The sequence below is a fragment of the Plectropomus leopardus genome, chromosome 18 (assembly GCF_008729295.1).
Source record: "Plectropomus leopardus isolate mb chromosome 18, YSFRI_Pleo_2.0, whole genome shotgun sequence".
Classification (NCBI taxonomy): Eukaryota; Metazoa; Chordata; class Actinopteri; order Perciformes; family Serranidae; genus Plectropomus; species Plectropomus leopardus.
This window is the reverse complement of record NC_056480.1, coordinates 22351034-22378723: the sequence shown is the minus strand read 5'-3', so window position 1 is coordinate 22378723 and position 27690 is coordinate 22351034. Positions and strand designations below refer to the sequence as shown.

Genomic DNA, 27690 nt, shown 5'->3' with positions numbered 1-27690 from the left:
TCTATTGAGTCAACATCTCAGTGACTGTCTCAGAAAAAGGACCTTCACAAAGCTGATAATTATGATAGAGCTGAATGATACAATGCCACATTCTAGGTGTGAAAAGAATAAAACCTGTACTTGTGAAAAAGTTATGTCATATATATTATAATTTATTACGCATCCAGATGGGTTTACATTTGGCCAAAAGAAGGATGCCTTCAGCCCACATGTCTGCTGCATGGTCGAATAGCAGCCAAAGAATACGAGACCGTTTTACAAGACCAGATGGTGCAAACTGTGTTTCTCTCTCTTGATGCATCATTTTCCATGCACACTACTAAATCAACTCAAAAATAATTTCCTGAACAACTAGATTAAGTCAGATGTCTTCCCTGGAAGTTCTTTTATGGTAGATTTCTTTTTCATTTGTGCTTCAGTGAACTGCAGACTACTCTTGAAGAACAATATTCTGCTAAACACAATGCAGGACTTAGGGATCATCATAAGTATATGGTGGCCCTATTTCTTGGATAAAGAAAAGAAATATAAACATATGGAGTGAATGGGCAGACTAATGGAAAAAGATTTAATTAAACCAATATACTGTTAAAGCCAAAGACATCAGTAGAATACACAGGTCATAGCACTTCTCCCAAACAAAGGAGATGTTAGAAAGGTGATGTTTAGCAGAACACCATCGATGCCTTCAATGGAGACAAACGTATAATCAGTCATTTTAGCAAAGTCCCTGCACATGTTTATATATTATTGTTACAGAGTCACAATCTACATGGGGCAATGTCGGTGTGGTAGATTGGGTCAACAAAACCTTGGACCTTGACACTGCTGGTTTCCAGTTTCCTAAAGACAGTTAATGCACCTGATTTGAATGTTATCAGGCCATCAAATATCCGTTATCTTTGGTTTTTAGCCATATATATAAGGGTTAGAAGGGGCTTGCCACACTGTTCATTAGATTCAAAGGCCATTATCAGCCCATTAAATGGCTTTTTGCATACCCAACTATATGGAACAGTTGCAGTTTTGTTTGTTTTATTTTCACTTCCTTTAGGTTTAAATGTAGTGTGGTCAGGTTTTAAAAAATACCATGATAGGTCGGTTAAAACAACCGACTCTGGTCAAAATAAAACAAAGTGCACAAACCCTGCTGTTCTGGGTAAAAGTCTTATGTTTGTTTGTCCCATCCATCACCCCTCCCTCTTTCCCATGCAAAGCGGACTTCCTTGATCTCTATTACATCACCTGACTTCCTGCTTTGTTCCAGTCATAATTTTTATGCCCACAAGAGGTCGCTGCCTAACATTAAACTCAAATGGCCATTTATTGGCCTGATAATGGCCTGTCAACCTAATAGTTGGTGTCATAGGCCTCCTCTAGCCTATATCTTTGACAGTTATTGACAATTATAACCACTGATAATGGCCATTTAATGGCTTGGTAACAGCTGCACGATCTGCTCTGTTCTTTCTTTTAAGCATGACCATGGTCGTTTCCAAACCTCCACAGTGTTGTTATTTTAAACCAGCCCACCACCCTTCCCTTACCTCAGCAAGTCAATTTCTTCCTAAAACTCACCAAACCACAAACATAGATTTGTCAGATCAGTGAAAAATGTTTGCAAGTCACAAAAACATTTCTGCCTACTCCGCCCTTTTTCTTTTTTCTGCTTGTATGCATATTGTTGCTGGACTGCATCCTGAAGCAAAGCTGGATTCTGTTCACAATGCTGGTAATACAAATACTAGTTCTGCAAATCTGATGGATGTGTCTATAAGATCCTATTCCTATGCATCCAGCACTGATACTGAGTGCATCCTTGCATGACTTGATGGCGAAAGTGACATTGAGAAGTAAAATTGCATCTTCTATGCATTAGGGCAGCATGGCACACAGTGCAGCTGCAGAGGACCCTAGATGAGTAATTCCTCTGACCAGGAAGAAATGCATTAAAAATATATGGTGGATCATTTGCGTGCACGTTTAACCGTCTACCTCCTGTCTATTCAGTCACTCAGAGCAGGCAAACTGAGGTATTAAAGGTATGGAGGGAGTGATGAGGGAGAAAGAGAGGTAGCTATATATATTCAGCTTTACAGCATATGGGGGGCAAGAGGTTGATAGATGGGTGGGTGGATGTAGATAAGAGAGCAGGAGGGATGGATGGATACAGCCTGAAGAGAGAGGAGAGGAGAGGATGATGTAGATGGCCCATAATCCTTAGAGGCTGACAGCACACTGGGTCTACTGTGATTGAAGTCTCTCTCTCTCTCTCTCTCTCTGTGTGTGTGTGTGTGTGTGTGTGTGTGTGTGTGCGCGTGTGTGTGTGTGTGAGTGTGTGTGTAGGAATCTGATAGTGATAGTGATCTGCCTATCAAAGTGATGCAGGAAAGGAATGGAGTTATGGGACAGAAAGGAAAGGAAGAGGGGGTAGAAATGGCGAGTGGAAAAAAGAAGAGAGAAAGAGATGAGGCCAGAAAAGCCATTAAACATAAAATCAATCAGCAGAAAGAGAGAGAGGGAGCGAGAGACGGAGAGCGAAATGCAGAGAGAGTAAGATCTTAAAGAAAGACACAGCGAGACAGAGAAGGATAAAGAAGGAATCCTCAGATGACTGCGATATTGATGACAGCACAGTGGGGAAGAGGGGATGAACGGATGCGAGAGAGGGGAGGCAGGATAAGGAGGCTAAGAACGAGTGATCAAAGCACCCCAGGCCAAGAGAGAGAAGGAAAAAGAAGCAAGGGAGACTGGGATGGGGAGAGTTAGGAAGGGGGGATGATGAAGAAGGAGAGTGGGAGGGTAAAACGCAAGGATGAATGAGGAAGAGAAAAGGAAGCATGGAGGGTAGAACAGAGGGAGGGAGGAGGAGGATAAGGAGAAAGAGAGGAGAGGAGGAGATGTGCTGTTTTTACTATAAAGATAATCTTGATGCAGAAATGCGTAGAGGAGGGGTGCAGCAAGTGGAGACCAGTGGGGAAGAAAAGAGAAGTGGTGCTACGACAACAACCAGAGAGAGAGCAAGGAGCAGAGAGGCAAAAAAAGGACAACACTAGCTCACTGATGTGATAAGAAACGAAGGCAACATGGTCAACGCTGCCTCTCCCTTTCCTTCTCTCTTCAACTCACACACATACTGTCACACTCAAACTAACTTATAGCAGCCTCCTACACACACACACACTTTCCTCTCCTCCTGTGGGTCAGTGCGCTGGGGCATGAGCAAGAGTTCAGCCTCCCCAGGTTGCTGTATAAACCATATGAAATGAAAGCAGAGATAGGAACGCAGCAGAACTGTGCAGCCAGATCGAAGAGAAGTCACTTACCTATAGATCTACCTCTTCATCTTCTGGCTTTCTAAATCTTTGCAAAACTTCAATGCAAAACTTCCCCTGGGTTGACTGTTTTGTGGGGGCAGATGAGCTGTGGGGTGGGCATGGGGGATTAAAAATTACATGTATTTACAATCCTTTTTGGATGTGGGTCAATGGCTGTCCATCCTTTGTCTTTGGGAGCTAATGAGTTGTCGTAAACCTGAATAACGTTCACGTCACCCGTCTCTAGCCTCCTGTACTCCGTGCAAGCACTGTAAACAACAGCAAAACACAGTAAAGACTAGGGTGCATAAGGGTTGCAACTGTATGAGTAAATTAAACAAAAGTGTGAATGCCACTGTTAGAGATTATCAGCTACTTGTGTTCAATGGGTGGATGCATGGAAAGATGTATATATGGATTAAAAAAAGTTTGTGATAAAGATTAACAAAATAACTGTTTGAAAATTTAAATTTGTTCTTGGAGAGTGATTTTGGGACAACCCCAGTCCATGCTACAGTATGTTGATTCTAGCCAATGTCCACAGATATAAGTTTAACTTTGACTGAAAAGGGATATTCCCCCAATATCAGTCACTTCACTATCAGTCATCTTGTAATGATTTTATAATCAATAACAGTCAGTTTGTGTCTGATTCTGAAGCAAAGTCCATCTATGCATTGAATGTGGCTTCAGTGACCTCAGTGCTCTGTAGTTGTCCACCACAGATTAATTTAAATGCTTATGGGATTGAAAGATTTTACTGTAAGATGATCAGACTTGGATGTATTGATATTCCACTCTTCAAATTGTGCAGTAGTCCAAAATGCGAAGATAATTTATTCAACACACTGAGTTTAAAAGCAAGCCACAGCTTGTTTGATTCATTATGGAAAAATAATAAAATAAAACACTGTAAACTGTTCGCTGAGAAGATTTTAATGGAAACATATTTATGTTATTTTCTGTCACTGTCATAAAAACAGGCACGTTGTGGGACCAGAAAATGATGTGAAATAGACACAGTAATATTTGACACTGTCACACAGATGTCCCATCATGATTGATAGCGCAGAAGCGAGCGGCATCCAAAAATTAGCAGGTGCAACATGGAAAGTTGACTGGTTCCATGTCATGTCTGATGCAGGCACATTTACCAGAAGGTAATCAGTGTTGGCTATAGGTATGCGGACTTCCCACCCTCCCCCTGTAAACACTCAACAAATGTCACTTTTTATTAGAGCAGCTGCTCTTGAAGCGGTCTCTGCACAGCCCTGCCGTTACGAGATGACACACAACAGAAAAAGTGAGGATCCTAATTGCATCTTGTGTCATCTAAAATTATCACATGGAGACCCTGCATGGCATTCGGGTTTCCTCCAGATCCACATCAGTATTCCACTCAGCTTATTTTAGAAGTAATGATGAAAAAACTGCTCTAGGTCACAGTAATAGGTTTTGAGTGACACACATCATGGCTGAAAGCCCTTGATGCTACATCATAATGTCAAGTTCACCAAAGGTCCATTGCACATAAGAGCGTTGCTTACTTATTTAGTAATCTGCTTTTATTTTATATTAAGTCCATTTCCTCCTTTTTAATAAGAGACACACATCAGTGCACCTTAAGGCCTTTCCACCTGTCTGTCAAGTGTCACCACCACATCAATAGCTGAAGGGCTGGAACGTGTGTGTGAGTGTGTGTGTGCGTGTGCATGTGTGTGTGCAAGTCTATCTGCGTATATGTGTGTTTGCATGCGGGTGTGTATCCACCAGTGCTTGCGGACGTCCTGTTGTCATGATAAACCTGTGACAGCTGTCATCCTGCAAGCAGCACTCTCTCCCACGCTGTGGACTCTTTCTCTCTCTCACACACACGCCCGACACACACACACACACACACACACACACACAGACGACTGCATCATTGCTCTTCTGCAAATGTGATGGGGTCTCAGCAGGGTTTGGTTCAGGGTGTTGGGTCATTTACACAAATCTCCTTAACTGTCTTGCTGTGGAACGAATGTCTATCCGGATAACTGAATGGTCTGTCTGTCAGTGCCTGCCTGCCTGTCTGCCTGTCTGCCTGCCTGTCTGTCTGTCTTTCCATTGCTCTGACTCAGTGGGCTATATATATATAAATAGGTTTAAATAATGAATTGTTATGAAAAAAGGAAAAATATTTCTCTACTTCCTTTTCAATACATCAGCACCTGTAGTTCGGGAGAATGCACGTTGTATTATCAGCTTGTGTCAATGCATTTTGACACAAGCAACATTCCTACTGAGAATAAAACAAATGAAAAGCGTGTATTGTTCCAAACTTCACATTCTGATCTAAAGAAAAAGGCTCAGTCTATTTTAAAGGCAGAATAAGTAGGATTTTCCCATTTAAAAAAAAGGTATAGACTCATACAAAAATAATCTCCTTCAGTCATCACTTATAATCCATATGCTCAGAGACCCTGCCCTCTGCCTATGTGTTCATTTTGCTGCTTTTGGAACATATCTGTGCGTCAACCTTTGGGCATGGGGTGTTTAGTGGCTAGCCGATAAGAGCGTGCAGGGTGTGAGGGCTGTATTCTATGAAAACATAGCGACCAGATGCCAGACCGTAAGCGGCATGCATCTAAGAGGAAGCTACAAAAACAGAGGGCACAGTGGTAAAGAGAGTGAAACTGGGCTTTCTTCTGGGATCTGTGGTCAGCTGGCATGCTCTTCTGGTGTTGTTGAGCCAGGGGATTTGGGGTCAGCTATGAATTTTGCATTTGCAAACCACAACTGAAAAATCTTACACTATCTGCCTTTAAAATTCTTTTCAAACCACTTTTTTTGTTTCATCCTGCTTCTCGTTTCCTATCTGAAACAGTTTGTACCAACCCTTTGCCTATTTCTGTCAGGTTCTATATTTTTTGTTTCACTCTAGTTCTGTTTGTCTCTGTTTGTTCCTATCTATTTATGTTCCCCCGTTATCCTCCATGTATTTCCTGTCTCTACTCAGTGCACTCTGTTCCGTCCGACTTTTAATATCTTTTCTAATATGTTTCTATTCATTTCTATTGGTTATCGTTTGTTGCTCGATGTGAGTCTCGGACCACAGCTACGCTTTGTACCCCTCCTGTGGGTGGAGTCTGGCTTGGTCCCTACCTTATCTCTGTCATCTGTACATGCATCCCTCAAGGCAGCACCGCCTGGGTGAGCCTAAAGGATGTGCATGTACACCTGACAGCGCCTGTCTACACTCTTATAAAGGATGTCTCTTTTTCAGCTTATCAGTGAGTGCAGTTTAAGGACAACACACATCAGGTGTGTCACTGCCGCCTCTAAATGCTGCTGATGATATCAACATGTGATGTGTTGTGGATTAATATAAATCATGTGTTGTCCCGAAATTGCACTCACTGGTGTGTAGAAAATTGCATGTCTGCTGTAAGAGTGTGTTACATACAGTATTGCCTCTTTTATGTATATCTATAAATTATACAGGTATAATTTATACCATGTTTACAGTTGGACTTGTACGCTCTCAGAAAAAAAGGTTCAACATTGCATCTTTTATCACTGGGGCAGTGGATACTTGGCTGGGCTCAATTTGATTTTGATAAATACAGGCTGCTCCGAAAAGAATTTATTTTAATAGATTGGGTCGGAAAACATTCAACTATTTCCACTGTATTTTGAAGAAGTGAATTGAGCACAGCCCTCGAAAACATGTTGCCATGCAACCAATGCCCCAGTGACACAACAAGGTCCAATGTAGTATGTTTTTTCTCCGTGAGTGTATCTGTATAAATTATATGTGTATAATTTATGCCGTGTGCACAGCGCAATCCATGTGTCTTTATCTGTTATACAGTAATCAGTACTACTATCAATTATGAACAATCAATCAGATGTGATTAGCAAGTAAAGAAAACTAGGCAAATCTATCATCACATCTGGTCTCTATGTTTTGAAACTAATTGAGGATCAATTGATACACTGACACCAAAATCAGCTAATTGGGAAACAGTTGAATCCAAAGTTCCTTGGTGGTGATTGGAGGAGACGAGAGCGGAGATCTGTGATTGAAGAAAAGGACAGTTTACCTTGTTATTGGAGGAGAGGACAGCAGCTCTGAGTGTGACAGGAACTGCGGCCTAACCCCTAAACCCGACCCCTGATTCTAACTGGCTTAAAAAAAAAGAAAAAAAAAAGAATATACTGGATTTATGGCAGACATCTGATAGTCCACATAAAAAAGGACTGTTTGTATTTTACCACGTATATTCTTTTATATCGACTTCATATCTGAAGTTTGACCTAAGAGCTCCATATTTTCACAGTATGGTTTGCTAATATGACTTGACAATATGACTTGACAGTTTATGTGTCATGAGAAAGTCATCCATTTCTAACATTCAAGCCACAAAATAACACTAAGAAGTGTCAGCAAAAAGTGTACTTTAAATGTACTAAAATTAAAGTAACTCGACAAAAACATTTCATAGTGGGAGAAAATGGGGAGTTGGGCTGGCTGTACAATGCTAGTTTATTTGGGGAATTTGATAGTAATTACTAATTTGGTAAACAAACTTGTTATTTGACCCACCCCATCTTATATAACTGTATGAAATTTAAAAAATAATTTATTCAAAAACCAAGAAATTCAGTAAGAAAAAAAAAAAAGGAAAAGAAAGTCCGCCCCTCGGTCCCTCCTCCTCTCCCTAACCCAGGTTTTCTATTTGTCACTCTGATTTGATTGACAGCTGAGGACACATGTGGGGGCACTGTGAGGGGCGGCAGTGGGGTGGTGACCAGTCCCGGTTACCCCGGCAACTATGGTAACCAGGCCGACTGTACTTGGATCCTATTGGCCGAACCTGGAGACACCATCTCTGTCATCTTTACAGACTTCCAGACGGAGGAGAAGTACGACTACCTGGAAGTGGAGGGATCTGAACCACCGACCATTTGGTGAGTCACATTATTAATTGATTAATTCATTCATTCTTGTGTGTGTGTTGTGGTCATGATGTTGCTGAGAAACATGATAATACCGATGTGACAGAATTGTCCATTTATCCATGTCAGATTCCATAATTTACAACAATTTCTGAATTGAAGTGGAGGGATGAGTCACGGTTCAGTGTTAAATTGCAGAAGGGTACGGACCTATTTCCAGTTGTAAGAGGCATGCAATTATTTGGTTGGTGAAAATGAAAAACATGCACATATCATATAACAAAATTCAGAGGTGGATATGAAGGTTGAGGCTGGGTGGCCTGATTATTAAAATGTCTGGTGTAACTATTCATTACTTCTTGGCACAAATGCTGGTAGGTTGAAGTTGACCAACAAATGTAGAGTGGTAACGCTTCACAGAGCAGTCTGCAGCAGGACACAATGTGGTAAACAGTTTAATCTAGGTCCAATAGAGCTTCGTTGTACTTGTGTGGGATGTGACACACTGTATGTGACTGTGGTCCGAATCTATACTTTCAGAAAAAAGGAAGGGATTCAGTTGACATTTCTGACCTGGCATCTCTGCAAAAAAAGTGTAGTCACGTAGCTGCTGAGTTTATGGAACAATTTAACCACGCTTAGAGTAGAGTAATAAAAAGTTTGAACAGGTGATAAAAAATAAGTTTGAACTCAAGTAAGAACAGGTACTAAAATGAAAACGTTATTACAGATATAAAGTACAGTTTTTATCTCTTGTTCTTGAAGTATAGCAACTTCTCTGATGAAAAGATAAATAAATAAAATCTTGATGTATGATGTGTGTGTGTGTGTGTGTGTGTGTGTGTGTGTGCGTGTGCGTGCGTGCGTGCGTGCGTGCGTGTGTGCGTGCGTGTGTGGCAGGTGGGCAGGCATGTGTTCGCGTGCAGGCCTTCTCCATGGGTGCCGTATTTTCAAGATGAATTAATTGAGCAGTGCTAGTTAGACTGTGAGCAGCTCTCAGTGGTTTTCTATCATTTTCTCACGTTTTCAGGTGGTTCACTCATAGCAATATTTTACCATGCTGGCTTCTTATCGATTGTCGGTAAATTAGGGTATTGATAAACCATTGCTGTTGCTGTAACCAATTTGAATCTTATCATGGTCAGGGATATTAGTGTGTGTGCGTCTGTAATTGATTTTGAAGTAATAACAGCCTCGCAGCAGCTTTTAAGGAAAGAGGTAGTGTGTCCATACAGATGCATACCATCTTGTGTGTTCCCATGTGTGCATGTATGTGTGCATGTATGTGTGCATGTATGTGTTAGTGTGAACTTCCAGTTGCAGCACAGTATAACTGAAGCACAGCAGTTAAATACTGCTCCTTAACAACTGGCAAATTTTCACTAATATCTCTTGTTTGGTGCTGATTGTGCTCTACTGGTCACATTTCACAGCATGCACTTTAAATAAAAACATTTTAAGTTACTTTCTTGTTTTAGGAAATGCCAAATTTGATAATTCTTTGAAAAATATCCGGATGGTGTCATAATTCTTTTTACATTATCTAGATGTACATTCAATAAAGGCAAAACACTATTAATCATCAAAGACAGACGGATAAGAGGGATAAAACCAAAGGTCAAAAACCAGCTTTTATGTTTGATTTATTTTACTTTGTTTTTATTTGACTTTCAACACTGTTGAGTTTGAAATCTCTATTTTGAAAGTCCTTGCCAAAATAGCAGTACATATGAAAATAAAGTACAAGCCAACACACATGCGAAAAAGGGACCAGGTTAAGTAAGTTGATTATTAATAATTTACTTTCCTATTTTGCTGTTCTTTGAAATTATTTTTAGGCACTTGTGCTCTCAGTTTGTCCAGATATCATCTTTAATGTAGCTTAGTTTATTTATTTGCACATATGTGATTATGGAAAAGTCACTAAGAATATGAAAATGGCTTGTAAAGGTACCTCCCCGATTGAATAGCACCCATAAAAACACGATAAAAACAAAGATTGCATAATAAGTCAAAGTTTAAAGACTAAGCAGTAATACAAAAAATAAAAGAAATGTACAAATAAAAGAGTGTATATGTACAAGTTCAGATGCATTCACATGAATCAGTGGCATGTGATAAATTTTGCAAATTAGAGTTCTTTTCAGATGTTTTTGAATAAAGATACTGTAACATAAATGCAATTCAGACCTATTTCAGTTTGTAACAAGTTTTCAGGAAGCATAAGGTCATTCAGAAAATTTGTGTCAAGCTTTCATTTTGAACTGTGGGCAAATACAAAACCTACAAAACTGCTGTGAAAAATCACCTTCTTAGGAGTATTTACAACCAAAATTTATTGCTCAGACTTAGATTGTTGGCCTTTGGGGGGGTAATGTAGTGGCGACCGGTGGTGTGTGATTTAGTTTGACCGGTGTCTTGGCTCATGTAATATATTGTTGTGTAGTTATTTACTTGAGGAATTAACTGAGACTCATTCAGAATACTGAGGTCAGTGTGTTGACTTCTCTCATATCTTGGATCTTTTCCAGCACCCAGGCTGATAATAAGGTTGTACTTTTGTACTAAGAGGAGAAGAGCGACATTGAGACATATAGCTCGGAGCAAAAACTATAACAACTTGCCCTGATGTTGCGAATAACTGGAGATGCTTAACTGACCCTATTTAAAGAGTTTTCTTCGAAAGCATGACTTTCTGACAACTTAAGGAGTTGGAACCCTGAGTAGTACAGTGAATAGATAAATGTATGGCTAGTGTTTTAGAAGAAAATACACAGGGATGAAAATAACATAATAATGTGCTATAAAAAGTATATATACACACTGAAGAAATGTTTTGTACCAACCTTCTTACCAATTTTGGGACGTACTCTGTGTTTCACAGTGAAGCACACACACAATTTAAGAGTGCATTTTAGAATGCACAAGACACCTAATTTAAGGAAGTGACTTTAATGTCTCCCCACCTGGGAAGAAAACAAGTACTGCGATGGGTAAGTGTATTTTGTTCATCAGAGATGTCAGAAAAAGTCACGGAAAGACTTGTTTAAGATGATGCAATGCTCCGAGGGACATTGCAGAAAGCACAACTCTTCAAGCCGTGCAGTGAATGTGCTACATAGCAAAAAGTCAGTCCATGGTTCCACTCCTGTCAAACATGAAGATAAAACAACACTTGGCTTAATATCAGCAAAAGTGAACCCCTGAAGAGCAGATAAATGTTCCCTAGTTTGAAATATGCACTTTCTTTTAAAGCCTCGAGATGACAGGGTCAGAATTTGGTATAAACGGCTTGATCTCATGGATTCTTTCATCCCGTAAGCGGTGCAGGCTGCTGGTGGGGTTGTAATTTTCTGGAGAATGTTTATTTTCACATGAATTAGACTGTGTAGTACCAATTTGGCATCGTCTGATTGCCAGAGTGAACCTAAGCACTGTTCCTACCCAGGTGCATCTCCTCATGGCTGCAGTATGCCACTTTTCAGTTGGATACTTCCATATCAGAAAGCATGCATCATCTCCAGGTGGCTCCAGGGGAATGCTAGTGATGTTAGTTTCCTCCAGCGACTTACAGTTCCTCATATTTCAACACAGTACAGCACCTCTGGAATTTGTTTGAATGGTATGGTAGCAGAACAAGTTTGCTGCAGCATGTGTCAGTGCTGTACATGAATGTCTTCTGGAAAATCTGCAGACTTTGTGACATATTGAGGTAGCATGGACCTCTTGAAGAGGTCTGTTCCAGAGGCATAACGAGTGTTAGTAGCTGTGTGAAACTGGATACTGAATCTGTAATCTGTGTTTGGCTTTTGTATTTATACATTCACACAGCATTTTCAGCTTTTTCTGTTTCATATCCTTCCAAATTGTTAAATTTGTAGTATTTTCTGACTGTTGGCCAGACAAAATAGCAGTTTGAATTTGGAGGATTAGTGACCAACCATTGATACTTCCATTCGTATGTGTCTTTGTGCTTAAGTATCTTTGCTTGTTTACATGCTCGTGCACATGTGTAACCTTGTTGTGTGATGCTGTGCCATTCAGTGAGTGCCACCTATTCTCTGTCTTTGTATATACAGTAGCATCAGGTGATATTTGTCCTCTTTGTCCCCGTGGAAACTCCTGAGGCTTGATATTGACTAAAAGTCACTCTGTAAACAAAACTGTTTCTATCCCCCTTCTCTGTAAACAACCTTTATTTAACTGTCTTATCAGAATGATGATGATTATGGAAGAAAGAGACACATTGAAATGACATTACAGCAGCTAAGCAGGTAGCATACTAAACACTTTCAATTCCAACTTAACGATATATATCAGAAATTACAGCAACAACTTTGTGTATGTTTCGGTTAAAATGTCAGGAAATTGCTATTATCAGAGAGGAATATGAAGCACGATGTAATCTTTAATGTGAGAAGCAGGAATCAATGGAGACATTCTTTGGAGGTTATCTGGACGACATACTTGCACCAGTGTGAATGCCATTAGCACTGTTAGCACTTAGCAGATGGGGGATCAGTCACAGTGGTTTCTCTGTGAACTGACAAGAGTGTTTTCAGTCATCTTCTCCTTTACACAGTAAATGATGTTCTCCCAAGGCCTATTTTAGGTGACACATTCACATTGAAAATCCATGTTCTGTATACAAAATACGTGACAATAAAAACACCTGATGGTTGTCTTTAGAGCCTGTTGAGCAGTGAAGCCATTAACAGTCATTCATTAAGTTTACCAGCCATTAAATAGGGCTGTAATCAACCAAAAAAATCTTGGTTGACTGAAAATCTACCTACTTCTCAAACAATTGATTTGTCAGTGAGGCACAAAACTGTGGGGTATCTCTAGATTGACTAATTGGCCACAGTGTTCTGAGTGTATTATACCTATCGGTGTTGTGTGTCCACCAAAGCATTTCTTCCTGAGGCAGTTATATTTTTTAAATTCTTTGCAATGGCAGCACCACATTTTCACACAATGCTACAAACACCAGCAGCGTGATGAGGAAGTGAGTGTCAATTCTGCGCTGAAAGCTTCATGTTTGGTGATTTTCTGGTCACCAAGACTTGAAAAATGTTCAACTATGTGTAAAAAGCATACATCACTGTTAGTGTTTACTCTGCTGTCCAGTCAAAGCGGTACAGGGGCGGAATAGAGACATAAATACCAACTGTTACATCTTTAGAGGAGAAGGTAATACAGCAGACCATAGACTGTCCATTGAATGATGTTTATGCTCCGCCTTTCCTACATCTAGAGCAGCAGCCAGAGGAACTACTTAACCTCACAATTACATTTTTACCATAGATATTCTGTATCATGGCAACCAAACGCAACCAGATGCAATTAAAGTGTCTCAGCTGCAAAGATGCTGTGTCCCAAAGCGCGCACGAGCCCTCCCAGCTGGTAGTTTTCAGAAGAGCACCTGGCATTTTAACAATGAAAACCACTTTGAAATTAACAACAGCAATTTTCCCACAAATAAACATTTTGTTGGACAAAAGCATAACGACCAGCCACCCAACCACAAGGTGTCAGCCCTTCTTTTTGACGGGCCTGTTATATGTATTTTCTCTACTATGCATCTACTGTTTTAAAATATCTGCATCTGACGTGGTTTCATGTTTTCTTTCCTTTTTCTGTGTTGCACTGGATGTCATCCCTTTTCAGAGCTGACCTTTTACCATACAGGCTTGTTGTTACTCACACCTACTCCAAACTGACAGACTGAGATAGAAAAGCAGGCCTGTAGAGTTCATGTTTTCTGTAGGAATTTGTGTGAAAAGTTTTCTTGATTTCTGTGTGTTGACATATTTGTTTCCAGTTTTGTAAAAGCAATTTTGCACTTTATATTATCAATTTTGCTATTGTGTTTGATTTGATTTTATCTTGTATAGTACATTTTTTTAGGATAAACGTAGTTGGTGTTATATATAACAACCAAACAGGACAGATAAATATTCAGGAGAATAACTTAGCTAATGAGAGTGTCCCCGAGAAGTCCCAAAACTCATAACGTAATTTCCAAACAACACTATAGTCTAGACTCTATGTGAAAGTATTCAAATGAGATCTTTATATATTGTAGGCACAGTAAATACACAGATGGTCTGAAATGACAGGATGCTTGCTTTCGTGAGAAGTTCAAACAAGAGAGTATTTGATTATCTAAGTATCAATTAAACTTCTTGGCAATATCAAGTATTTATGCAAACTAAACAGGCTGAAAATTTACAAAAGATGGCCACTGCTTCACTTGATAAAGTCCTGAAAAACATTTGGTGCACAAAATCTTGTGAAAGGTCTTGTTCACCTTAAATGGCTGCAGCAGGATTTAAACAACTGACCTTTTTCTTGCAGAATAGTCTTTCTGAAAACTAGGCCATGCTGCCTGATCCCCTAGCAATTGCCTCACAACACTAAGTGCTAATATACTAATTTCCATTGGCAATTTGTGAGAGATGCTAATAGCTAAAATGCTAATTTCCAATGGCAATTAGCAGAGAAAGCTAATGGCTGATTTGCTAATATGTGAGTGTGTGGAAGAATTTGTTATGTGTTTATCAGCTGCTGCAGGGCTGACAACAGCACTCGCGCACACACACACACCAAAAAACACTCAAGGATGTAGCCTACCTCCGCGTTCACGCACAGACTGCCGCACACACTCACAAACGTGCACACTCACAGAGACCCTCCCTCTCACACAGACACTTTTGTCTAATCAGTATGCAGAGAGGTGTGCTCGAGCCTATGAGAGTAGTATATCGCTGTGAGCTAAGTGCCTGTAATCCTAGCCTAACACTACACACACACATACAAACACACACAAGTTTTATATTTTGTTGTTTCAGAATCAGTTGCCCTTGAAACCAAGTAGAGCATCTTAAATAGAATGATCACTCTTCTTCTCTCTGTCTTTCCTTTTCTGTCTCTCTCACCCATCTCTCTGCCTTTCTATCAACCTGTCTGTCTCGCTATCTCTCTCTCTCTATATATATATGTGTGTGTGTGTGTGTGTGTGTGTGTGTGTGTGTGTGTCTCTGTCTTTCTCTTCCTGTCTTGCATGTCTCTCTCTGCATGAGTCCAGAATACAGCATGCTGTTTAGTGCATTGAGGTGCACTACTTGACAGCCCATCACCAAATTCCTGGTAATGGTGGACCTGGCTTTTCAGAGTCTGTCATTTACCAATCTCCTGTTGTCGAGGATTTGTTTTTTTAGAGGCTCTGAAAATTAACTTTGTCAGGTTTGAGTTGGAAGCCATGTCGCCATGTGCCTGGAGTCATATCACTGCAGGCATGTTTTACAGACAGCTAATTCTGCCCAGATGCCACAGTGTGACACAGATACTCACATACATTGTACCAAATGTTCCAGATTCAATCTGCAATCAGACGCAGTATGTGTACATGAGAGCAGCTAAGCTGTGCGTGTCACCATACGTGTATTCACTACTGACAGTTTAAGAAGTGGTGTCATTTCAGTATGCTTGTTCCTAACAGCGCAAGCACATAACGGCATCTGTTTCCAAAATTTTGCTTTATAATGCACAAATGCAAGAAATGGAGGATGGATAAATATTCAGAAGATTACCTGCCATCTTAGGGATGCATTAGAGGAAGACTTGGCTAATGAGTGTCCCTGAGAAGTCCCAAGACTCATAACATCATTTCCAAACATCATTATAGTCTGTAGAAGCATGCAAATGATATCTTTTTTTTTCTTGTCAGCATGATAAACACTCACACAGTCTGAATTCAAAGGAGGCTGGCTTTCATGAGAAGTTCAAACACTAGAATATGCAAGATCAGATTATTCAACCCTCCTACCCAACCTTAACAATATATAGAAGCCTCTGATCAACACTTAACACATCATCATCACATCTGGTACTGTACAGCAACACAAGAAACACAAAAGCATCCATTCACCATTTCAATCCTATGCAATAGAGAAATGTGAAGAATCTCCTCGAGTCCTGGGCAAATCAGAGCATCTCAATCGGACGTCATGTACTTGGCACCCACTAGACCATATGAGTATTGCGTGAAATTCTCAAACACAAAATGGAATATTGTATTTTGATCTTGTTATTAAATATTTGGTTTTACTGAAACAAAGTTTATTTTTCTATGCTGTTATTCATCATTTTGTTACTTTTAATAACAAACACTAGAATCATTTAAATATCTAATTTATAAATATGCATCATGAGGAAAAACAGCACTTTTAATTTTTGGAGAGATTTTAAGTCGTTATTGTAGATAACTTTTAAACACATAAACACATGGGGTGGATCACTAAGGGTGTAAAAATATATTAATCTGGATTGATATATTGATTCAGTGATCAACGATCCAATATCATCAATACAAAGAGAAAACATAGATACATATCACTATTTTAATGGTGTGCATTTATTTTGAAATTACCTTGACCTGTTTGTGTCATCATTTCTGTCCAAGCACACTTTCTTCTGAACCTTCAAACAATGACAGCGGCATAGCACCAGGCAGACAATGGTGAGCGTCAAGAAAAAGACATTGAGAATATGTAATGATATCATGTCATGTCCATCACAGGCCTCTGAATTGAATCAAATCGAAATTGTATCATGGCAGACTTTGTAATATCAGCAAAAATGGTTTAATCCAAAGAATGAATATACAGTAATATGGTATTGTGGTGAAGCTTACTTAAATAGAACTCTCACCCATACTCTTAAGTAGAGTACACATAACATTAAACTTAATATAGTCCTCAAAACCACTTTGGATGAAGACTTTCAACTTATTGAAGCATGTAATATTTGCAGAAGATAAGCAAAAAACAAAAATTAAAGTGATCTCTGCAGCATTTGTTGGTCTCCAGGCTTATTTTGCCTGTCAAGACTTCTTTGTAGGCCTTCCTGAGTTTCCTTTTGCTAAAAGACTAAGTTACTTAATTTGAATTCTACCTGTATAAATGGTAAATTGTATACCTTCATCTTTCTTTTAAACAGTAATCCTGAAAATGCATGGCAAAGCATTACACACTTTTTGAACCACACAGATTTTTTAAACCAATTTTACCCACCAAAAAGAAAAAAAAGTTCCAGTTCTTCCTTGTCTACAAGCTTCATTTTTACAGGTATGGCAATCCTGCTGACATTGTTTGATTTAATAGAGAATCAGCTAAGTAGTGTAAGATTGGAACGAGTCCAGGTTAGTCCCAGAGATACAAACCCAATTTCTCCAACATCATCAATCAAAATTTACTCATTCTGTGCAGTGTTGAAATAGGTCTGGTATTTCGCTTGGCTCAGCTTCTCAGTGTCTTGTCTACTTCTGTTCTTAGTCTTTACAAATATCATAACCTGTCTCATGTTTGTGTGTGACTCTGTATGAGGAATGTGAACAGTGAAGCATTTTCGAGCTCTGCTCACACTAGTAGTATTTGTTTCAGAGACACAAGAGCAGCTGAGACAAAGTGAGTTTAAGTTTGTGGGTATGCGTGTGTGCGTGTGTGTGTGTGTGTGTGTGCGTGTGCGCGCGTGTGTGTGTGTGTGTGTGCGTGTGTGTGTGTGTGTGTGTGTGTGTGTGTGTGTGTGTGCGTGCGTGCGTGCGTGCGTGCGCGCGCGCCAGTACGTGATGTTATGCTTGCCGAGTGCTAATCAATGCCGCTGGCAGAGAGGATGCTGGGATAGCAGCACCATCCCGAATAGGAAATGGAGCGGTGACCTTGAACACAAACACACACCCCTTTTCTGTTTCTCTCACACACACACACACACACACACACACACAATAAACAAACACACCTATCAGATTATTTCAAATATGTATCTAAAGATACAAAGAAACGCAGAAACACAAACTTATAAATGCACACAAATAGGGAGGCTGGCTAGCTTGGCTCCAGACCTCTGAATCAATGTCCACATCCCAGTTTTGTCTAGCAGTTCAAATAGGGCTTGTGTTGCTGTCAGTAATTAGTGTGACCCTGTTTGGAGAAACACTAGCACTTTTGGCCTTTGTGTGCAGGATGTTGAGGCACTCTGCGGAGTTCTTGACCTATACCTGTACTATGAAGCTGCAGTGTTTTGATGAGTGGGTCCCTTTTTCGTTTCTGTCTCATACACATAGGGATGCACATGCACAGGCCTAAGCAGGTGATGTAATGAACATTCCTGCCAATAGTTTTGCACTGTTCCCCTGATTGACAGGAGTGAGTAATGTGCCAAGAAATGTATCCATATGCCAGCAGTGTGCAGGCATTCAGAGGACAGTAAGCTATCAGGCATGGATGAAAACAATACAAGTTTCAATTTTTAAACAAAAGTTGGCTTTCAAAATGTTGTATGAGGGAGGAAATGTATTTAACACATGTGTAAGGCCTCAAGGAAACACTTTAAAAAACTAAATTTAGAGGAAAATTCAACAATGTACCTGTAAGATAGTGAACTACGAAGTTGAGGCAGTGTTGGACAGATCAGGGCATTTCGGGCAGTTCTTTCACTGCTCATGATGTATAAAACCTCATGTAACCACAGTTCTTTACCTTACGGGCCAATACGCAGCGATTATGTTTTATTAATACAACTGTAGCAACAAATGGAAGGAAATACAAAACAGAAACATGATGCAGTGACGCAAATGTTTATAGTTGATGTAAACAGGTGATCATGATGTCAAAGATTGCGTTTGAAATGTCCGATTATAGACTTTTCTGCCTAAAGACATTATCGTTCAAGAGGAAACAGTGATGGCTGTTAAAACAGGTGTAAGAAATTGCACCAAACTTTTAACCAAAGAGTGCACTAACATGTTGCTTTTCAGCCTGAAGTTTTTGCGTGTTATGTTTGTAAGTTACAAAGACACTACAAAGTAGTAAAATATAAAAACTACAAACAACTTCAAAGGTTTCTTGATGTTTCCTTACTCTTCATTTTTTGGCAATATTCCCTCTGCGCTGCTCTGGCAATGTGTGGTGTTGTTGCATCAGAATTGGTGGCTTCCTTCAGTGAGATAACACCAAGAAAAGAGTTATTTTGTCATTCTTTTGTTCTTTCTCAAAATGAACTGCTGCAAATTACATCAACCATTTATTTCAGAGTCAGGGAGGACTCCAGAGAAACCATTACCACACACGGACATGGACCTAACGACTCTAATAGAGAGCTTGTAAACAAGTTTATGATGCAGACTATTTTCCTGCGGATCTATTTGCAACCTTGGGGCTTGTAGGTTAAACCAGTGACCTTCACACCATTTCTCTGGGGACATCAGTTTTTAAATCCAATTTCTGGTGGTCCAAGGCATAATTTAGGTATTCAAGTATAATGTCTACGCAAATTTAACCCAGTCTTAACCCACACCTTTGATAGCCTTTGAAACCAATGATTAAAAACTTGTGGGAAGCCGCCTTTTTATTTGTGGGAGCCAACATACGGAAGAGGAGAGGAGGGCGGCAAAATGAGAGGACAGCCAGAAAGGTGTCATGTGTGTTTTAGGGAGGCAGTGTCAGGTCACGCAGAAGAAGACAAGAGAGGCAAAGAGACAGGAGACAAGAGAGGAATGGGTAGAACAGAGGAGCAGAAAGGGCAATTGGGGTGACAAGAGGAGCCAGGAGAGACGAAGTGGAGATGAGAGGTAAGAAGGTGAGCTACGGAGGAGACGAAAGTAGAGGTGCAGAATTAGGGACGAGGGGGGTGGAGATGAGAGTTGACAGGAGAAGAGAGGTGGAAAGAAGCATAAAAGGAACGGAGGGGGGAGAGACAGGAAGAGAAAACCATCAGGGGGACTCATGGGTGAGGAAAGAGGTTGTAGAAGGAAAGAGACAGAGACACTGAGAGGGATTGAGAAAGGCAGAGAAGGACAGACTGAGACGAAGAAGCACAAAGTAACTTTACCTGACAGTTGCTAGCCCAAACAGAAAGCTAAATGCGATCATGTGAATACGGCTGTCAGATTAAAGTAAACAACTTAATCCACTGTTTCTTTAACATAGGTCATATAGAGAGCGTTCAGTGTGGGATTAAAATGTGTGGAGAAGTGTGAAATTAGAGGCATTATGTGCAGATTGTTCAGAGATGTAAACACCATACCCCAACTAAGCCTGTCCATCTGAGTTCTCCCAAGCTGTGCAGCTTGCCCAGTATATGAGAGTGTCAATATTTAAAGTTAATCTTTTTAGTAGCTGGTATTATCGTCTCAAATCTGGACAAACTGGAGAATTGCTACATAGGTGCAGCCAAAAAGGCAGCCAAGAAGTAGAGGCATTTGCATTTTGTGAGGGCGGTTTCTGAATTTACAAGTTGCCTATAGGGGAAAAGGCACATGACAATTAATTCAATCAACACGCACTATGCAAGATTGCATTAAGATGGGTATATTAAGATAAATCCTCCTCTGCTACGCATGTAAACAGCTTAATCAAATTACTCTTAGAATCAAAGTAAGGTTTATAATTAGATTAGTGTATGATAATTTGATTATTGTGTTTATGCAAACAAAGTCACGTTATACACATTCACTCAGGATAAAAAAAAAAAAAAATCGAAAATAGGTCACTTCCACTCGAGGGCTTTGAGGCGTCTTCAACTTTTGCACTGTATTATGCTGAGCACCATGACAGAGCTAAGTCTCGATTATCTTATAGGCATTTAATCTTTGTATTTTTATATTTTTGTATTTTTTAACTGTCATCCAAACTATTGCCCATGGCTTACAGAGATTCCAAAACACATTTGTTTGGGTGAAAAATGCCCAATGTTCTTTTGTCTTCTCTCTTACTTTTAATGTTTTGGTGAAGATCTCTAAAACTGAATATGCACTGAATGGAGTCTGCAGAGATGGCCTCTTTTTTTTTGTTTGTTTTTCTGTCTCCAGGCATATTTTTTTAAAACCAAAGCTTACTTTTTTTATTATAAAGCATCAAACATTTGGCTCCAACAGCCACATTTTTTTTTTCATGTAGACGACATTGTTAGACATTAATTACAGTGGGCACATGTCATCACTACACAGGCAGTGTTTTTGCAGGGTCCTGTTGCTGGGCAGTGAAGTTTGATATTTACCATTCCCACAGCAAATAACCTTTCCAGGTGGTGCTAAGCCAAACCCGAGGGACCAGGCCAGAGTTTGAGCACCACTGGAGCACGATATGTAGTTGGGCCAGGCCACAGCAAATTAATTCTACAATCATAAATACATTGTCATTGTTATTCCCTGTACTAAACCCATTCTCTGTGTGTTTGTGTGTATGCATATATGCATGTGTTTATGTCTTTGTTATGTGTGTTTCTGTGCATCGTGTACTTGTGAGTTTGTGTGTGTGTGTGTGCTTGGAAAGTGTAGTGTATTGAATAGTCAGCCACCGGTAGTGGTGACAGGGTGCTGAAATTATAATACAATGTAATGTAATAATAATAACACCAGCTCCCTCTCCTTGTCTCTGTCCCCGTTCTCTCCCACTTTCTCTCCCGTTCTCTGTCTCTGCTCTGATTACTGTGCTGTCCCGCAGGCTACACACATGCACACACACACACACATACATACACACACACACACAGAGGAAAGAGTGGTTGAGAAGAGGTGGGGAACCGCCCAGAATTGCAATGGCTTCTGGATAGAGACTGAGCTGAAAGGAAGAAGTGAACAGAGTGATGGAGAGTAAACCCTAGAGAAAGAGAGAGTGTAAGGAAGGAGGAAGAAAATGAAGGTGAGAGAAGAGCGGAAATTATGAAGCAAATAAATAGTTTTTAACTGTATTATTCACTAACTCTATCCACCAGTTCTTCCTTCTTCGTCAAAGGCACACACTGTTGGGGTGGTTTCACATTAGGGACCCGGGCCTGGATCCGATTAGGCTTGACCCCAGCGTCCAGTTCATTTGATTAGAGTAAACACAATTTTACCGGACTCCGGCACAGTTTTATAACCATGCCATCATGCTCTGGCATGGCATGAAACAATCGTGCCTAATGTGAAACACCCTTAAAGGGATACTTTGTTGATTTTCAAGCTTCATATTATAACAATGTGGATAGTATGTTTACATAAACTACCATACACTTACCTCCATCTTACTCGCACCCCAATGTCCATGCTCAGCTGATTTTAGCTGGTTCTAGGGCTGTAGCTTGAACCACAGATTGTACATCCACATTTTGTTTGCTCGCAACCACAGACGCAAAGAGTATAGAAGTAGACTGGGTGAGAGAGAAACCCCTCTCAAACGCAGACCAAACTCCAATCAAAGCATAAAAATAAGAGGCGCTGATCAAATATAAACCAAGATTCTGTTACTGTATTGCCTATAGTTTACCCAGTGTCTTCAGAAACATCTTTTAGTGCACTTTTTGGCTGTAATATGCAAATTTGTGAACAAAAAATGAGCGCTATACTGTTTCCCAGATTGTAAAACAGAGGCTGAAAATATTGAGATCACACGGTAAAACTAAGCAGAAGTAATAAAATATGAATCAAGATTGTGTTCCTGCATCGTCTATTTAAAATGTTTTCAGGAACATACTTAAGCTAAATATCTGACTATATTAGGAGATAGAGATAGCCAGTGCCATATTGTTTCTTGTGTGTTTCCTGTGTGCTGCATCAATTCAGCCAACAGCAGGAGCACTTGCTGTTCTGGAAGACAGCTGTAGCTTTTTTTGCTCTTGAGCAAATGCATCGCCAAAGCCCCTCTTGTCGCACCACTTTCAGAAGTATTTGCGTTTTTCTACTGCATACGCTGCCAAGTTTTATGGAAAGACCATCTTTTCAGCACTGAAATGATTCTTAAAGAAAGATGCAAAAACAGCTATTACCTGACGTTAATTATTAACACTAAACAATGCATTTAAAGTAAACATATTCAGTTTCACCTAGCAATACAACATCACATTTTACGCACTACGGACTACATGTTTTGTCATGGCCTAATTTGGGTAGATCTGCTCTGGCAGATAGATAAGCAGACAGGCATCAATATCGTAACACTTCAAATTATCTTACTCAGTCTGCTCTCTCATCCTGTGGTGTGAGAAGCCAAAACTAGAGTGTATTTTCTTAGATGTGATAAAGTGTCTCAATGTTTGGCTAGGACTGTGTTTTCCACCACATCAAGGAATAGAAGACACTAGCTAGATTTGTAACCTGATTGCTCTGCCATCACAAGCATAAATTACCCAACAGATGGGATCAAAATGTTTTACACAGGGGTCCTCTCCCTGTAATAAACAAAACTCAGATGTTTCTGTTTGGAAACTATATTGTTTTGTTTCAGTTTTATTGCTTTAGCCATAAAGTAATTCTGTCAGAGCTTAATTTGTATCACGAAGCTATGTTTTTTCAGAGCATCACAGTCAATGATACCAAGATATGTGTAGGGCTGCCCACTGAAAGCAGAAGAATCATGTTGTTTACTGTATAATGTGAATGGCGCTGCCCCCATGAATGTCCTGCCAAACACCATTCAAACTCTTTATGGAAAAAAAGAAACAAATTGAACAGCCAAATCTGATTTGACTGACATAGTTCTAAGTCTGGTACAGCCCTAGATATTTGCTAGTTTATTCAGATGGTTTACATTCAGTAGATGGTTTAGTTTGGTTTAGTCGATTAGTATAAAGACACTTAAACATTACCCCTAAATTGGAACTCTACTTTTCTAATTCTCAAACCACGAGCACTGATATGCTGCCATAACCACCTCCACTCCTCTGGTTTCAGGCTTGGCACTAGGTTTAGGAGCCTGGCTGCAGGGATTTCCTCCCAGTGAGCTACAAGAGCACTAGATACTGTATGCTGATGCTGGGTGATGAGACCTGGCTTAGAGATGTACCAGTTCAACCAAAAAGTGTTTGTTGGGGTTGAAATCGGGGCTCTGTGCAGGCCAATCATGTTCTTCCACTCCAAGCTCCAAACACCCAGTGTACATCAAAGGGCTTTCCCCAAATTATTGCCATAACTGTTTATCACTGCAGGCTGCTGCACTGAAAAATTGGCGCTTAGGAACTTAACAAAAACCATGAAAGCCAGACAAAGAATTGAATGTAACAAGTGATTTTGTTATTTGAATGGGTTTAGAGGTTAATACCTTCAGCACTAGTTATCTTTGTCAGAGTATTTGTTTTCCCCCAAAATGATCCACAGCCGCCTCCTCATGTTTTCATTTTAGCCCTTAGCTGTCCGTTTGAACAAGCCGGTATATAAAAACACCTTGCTGCTCTACGAGGAGGCGAGCAAAGAGGAGGAGAGAAATTTAGATGAGATAAAGGGAGGGGAGGGAGAGACAGAGCAGGGTCCTGTTGTGAACACTGATTACACTCTGCCCACTTGAGATTGATGGAGAGTGACACAGCAGGCATGCTCACGTAAGCAGGACCACACACACACACACACACACACACACACACACACACACACACACACACACACACACATAAACAACACGCAAATATATACACACACAATGTATCCAAACAATCGCGTGCACACAGACACACACACGCAGAGAGGTCTTCTCTGTCTCTGTATACTGATTGATGATGACCCCATCTAGACTACATTCAGCCCAATACTCCTGCAGCATCTGTGTGTGTGTGCTAATGTCTGTGTGTACATGCATGTGTGTGAATGAGCATTTTCTTCTTCTGCATGTACATGTGTGTTTGTGGGTATATGTGGGTGTGTGTGTCAGTTCCCACCTGTCTTAATTAGAGGAGGCTATTAAGACAGATTGCCTGATTAAGTGGCATTCCCCCACTGTCTCATGAATAGCCCCACACATGCACACACAAAAGTAAGTGCTGGCGAGTGTAGCTCTCTAATCTACATGGCCACTGATGTAACAACTCTGCATGTTTGTTGACAGCCATTCATAACACAGCAGGTAGAAACTCTTAACCTTGTCTCGCTGGTCAGATATCAAGTTGCCACATATTCATTTGTCTTGTCCGTGCAAGTTGTCACTCATGAGATTAAAGCCCTCTAGAAGAACATCCAACAGCTCATATAAGAGCAGGACTGCAGAGATATATAAGACCTTGATGACTGATTGCATTTTGCACCAAAGAGTAGATTAAATAAATCTCATGATGAAAGGAACTTTTTTTTTTAAGAAATGCATTTTTATGCAACGGTTTAGACTCACAGCAACAGCATAATGCGATGAAAAACCCAAGTTGTGGGAGCTCCTTACATAACAGAAAACATCAGGTAACTCGTCTCAACTGTAACACTCTGTTGTAAAATAGAGTAAACAGATTGTTTACTCTGCTCAATTTTTTATTCATTCAAGGGCTGAGCGAACAACTGTGATTTCCAAGCAATTTAAAGCCGTTAAAATGTGTGAGAGGTGCTATCATAATCTGCAGATTGTTCTCTGTGTATCATCACAGTTGTAACAACATGGCAGACATGCCAGTAGACTGAAATGTTGTGATTGAGCTGAGATATAACATACTGTCAAAACTTGATCTAATGCTATATGAACTGGACTTACTGTTAAAAACTCATTCTGCTGTTTTTTTTTAACTTAATTGTTGATTTTTTATAAACATGTAAAATCTCTAGGGCTGGGTATCATTTAGAAATTACAATATCAGAACTGATAACCTTAAAGTGATACAGATACCAAAAGAATGCTTCATTTTATGCTGTTTTTTTTTCTACTTCATACCATATCATGTGAAAGGAAGCCTCATAGCCTGTATAAAATAATGGATGTAGTGATTGTGACTTCACCCATTGGTTTGTGGCCTTTGAAGCCTCAAGTTAAGCATTTTGACTGTTGCCATCTTGATTTTTGGAGCCAGAAGTGGCCATAATTGAATGAGAGGCTGAAGCTGTGGAGGAGTGAGGTGACGCCTCTCAGACAGCTTGTAACTCAAGAAACCCTGCCTTTAAGTATGCATAACTTAGATCCTTAATGAATTAAGGGGCGAGTTATATAAAAATTCACCCCATGGACAGTTGTCATGAAAGGGAAATTGGAAATTGGCTACAGAGACCATAACTGTTTTTTTTGTACTAGGCTGTTCCAGGCTGTGGATTTCTGCTGTAAAGTTGGGCATTTTAACATGGGGGTCTATGAGGACTGACTTGCTTGCAGAGCCAGCCTCAAATGGCCATTCAAGGAACTGCAAGCTTCATTTTTCAGCCCTGGCAGTTGCCACTTAGGAAGCATTCAGTTGGGTAAAATAACCCCAACACTCCCCTATCCAAATCATTATTTTTTTCATTAATTTTCAAAGTGTTAAACTTAATAAAATACTCACCAAATATTGCACAAAACTGTACACGCAAACTCCTTCAAATACACTCTGCTCGACTTCATCACAACACCCAGCGCAGACTGTATGGGATGTAGCTGCTGCGGTAGTGGGCCTATCACACTTTGCATTAAATTAAACAAAGGTCTGGACACAAAAAAAGATGGAAAGCGGGTTACTTTCACTGATGAAATTGCATTACGACTTGGTGCTGGGTTACATAGGTCAATATTAAAAATCACAGTAAATCAGTGAACTTCTGCAATTCACAAAGTGAAGTTTCAAGAAAAGATCAATAGTGTGCAGCCCGTTATTTGAATATGAATTGTCTCCTGTCATATGTTCAAAATGGCTCAAAGTGACCTTTTTTTTTAAAATGCTGTTTATGTATTATTTATGAATTAATTATTCATAAATTACCCGCGCAAAAATCTGCTCTCTAGTAATACTGCTTTTTTTTTTGTTTGGTGATTACAGTCTGCTTAAATGCTAAAATGAATAATTAACGAGTTAACAAACGAACCAATGTACCTCTGTCAGCCTCTGTGTGCCCCCCCCCCCCACCTGCTTCCCTCGCTCTCTCCTTCCATGTCTCACCATACCTCCATCGATCTTTGCCACCCCTCGCTTCTTTATTTCCTCCCTCTCACTCTCTCTCATTCCCAAACTGCCGATAGAATAGCTGGTTTGTATTTCCGTGGAGGACAAGAGGCACAGAGGATGGATGGGAGGATGGTAGACAGAGAGATGGAGAGAGGCAGAGATGCTCTTTTGGTCTAGTGTATTTAATCAATTATGTTCTCTTGCTCCCTCTGGCAACTCTCCACTTGATATTCTCTCTCTCCTGTAGACACACCACATAAATGGTTGCACACTCACTCCCACAGCACTGTTTTTTTTTCTTTTTTAATGTAGTTGTAGTTGGAACACAGGAGACTTTCATAAGTTTTTAGTATATTTACCCGTCTATATTGGTGAATTACAGACTAGAGTTGAAATGTGACCTCCTGCACATTTCTGGGAACAGCAATTGTTGGTGGTTGGTTGCTGACAAACTCCTATGAGGTTTTGAGCATTCATTATGAGAGAATTTTGTTTTTCCCAGAAGGAACTACCACATTGGGATTTACCCTGTTTTATACAACAGTGATGTGTGAGAAGGAAATATCACCAGAGC

At 40.0% G+C, this 27690-nt stretch overlaps 1 protein-coding gene across 1 annotated transcript in view; it reads left to right on the top strand.

Moving 5' to 3' along the window:
* LOC121957465 (CUB and sushi domain-containing protein 3-like) overlaps positions 1-27690 on the top strand; it is a 446534-nt gene that overhangs the window by 206710 nt on the left and 212134 nt on the right. Inside the window, exon 5 of the mRNA XM_042506041.1 lies at positions 8063-8270. Within this exon, the coding sequence (XP_042361975.1) occupies positions 8063-8270 (208 nt within the window). The remainder of the gene's footprint in view (positions 1-8062; positions 8271-27690) is intronic.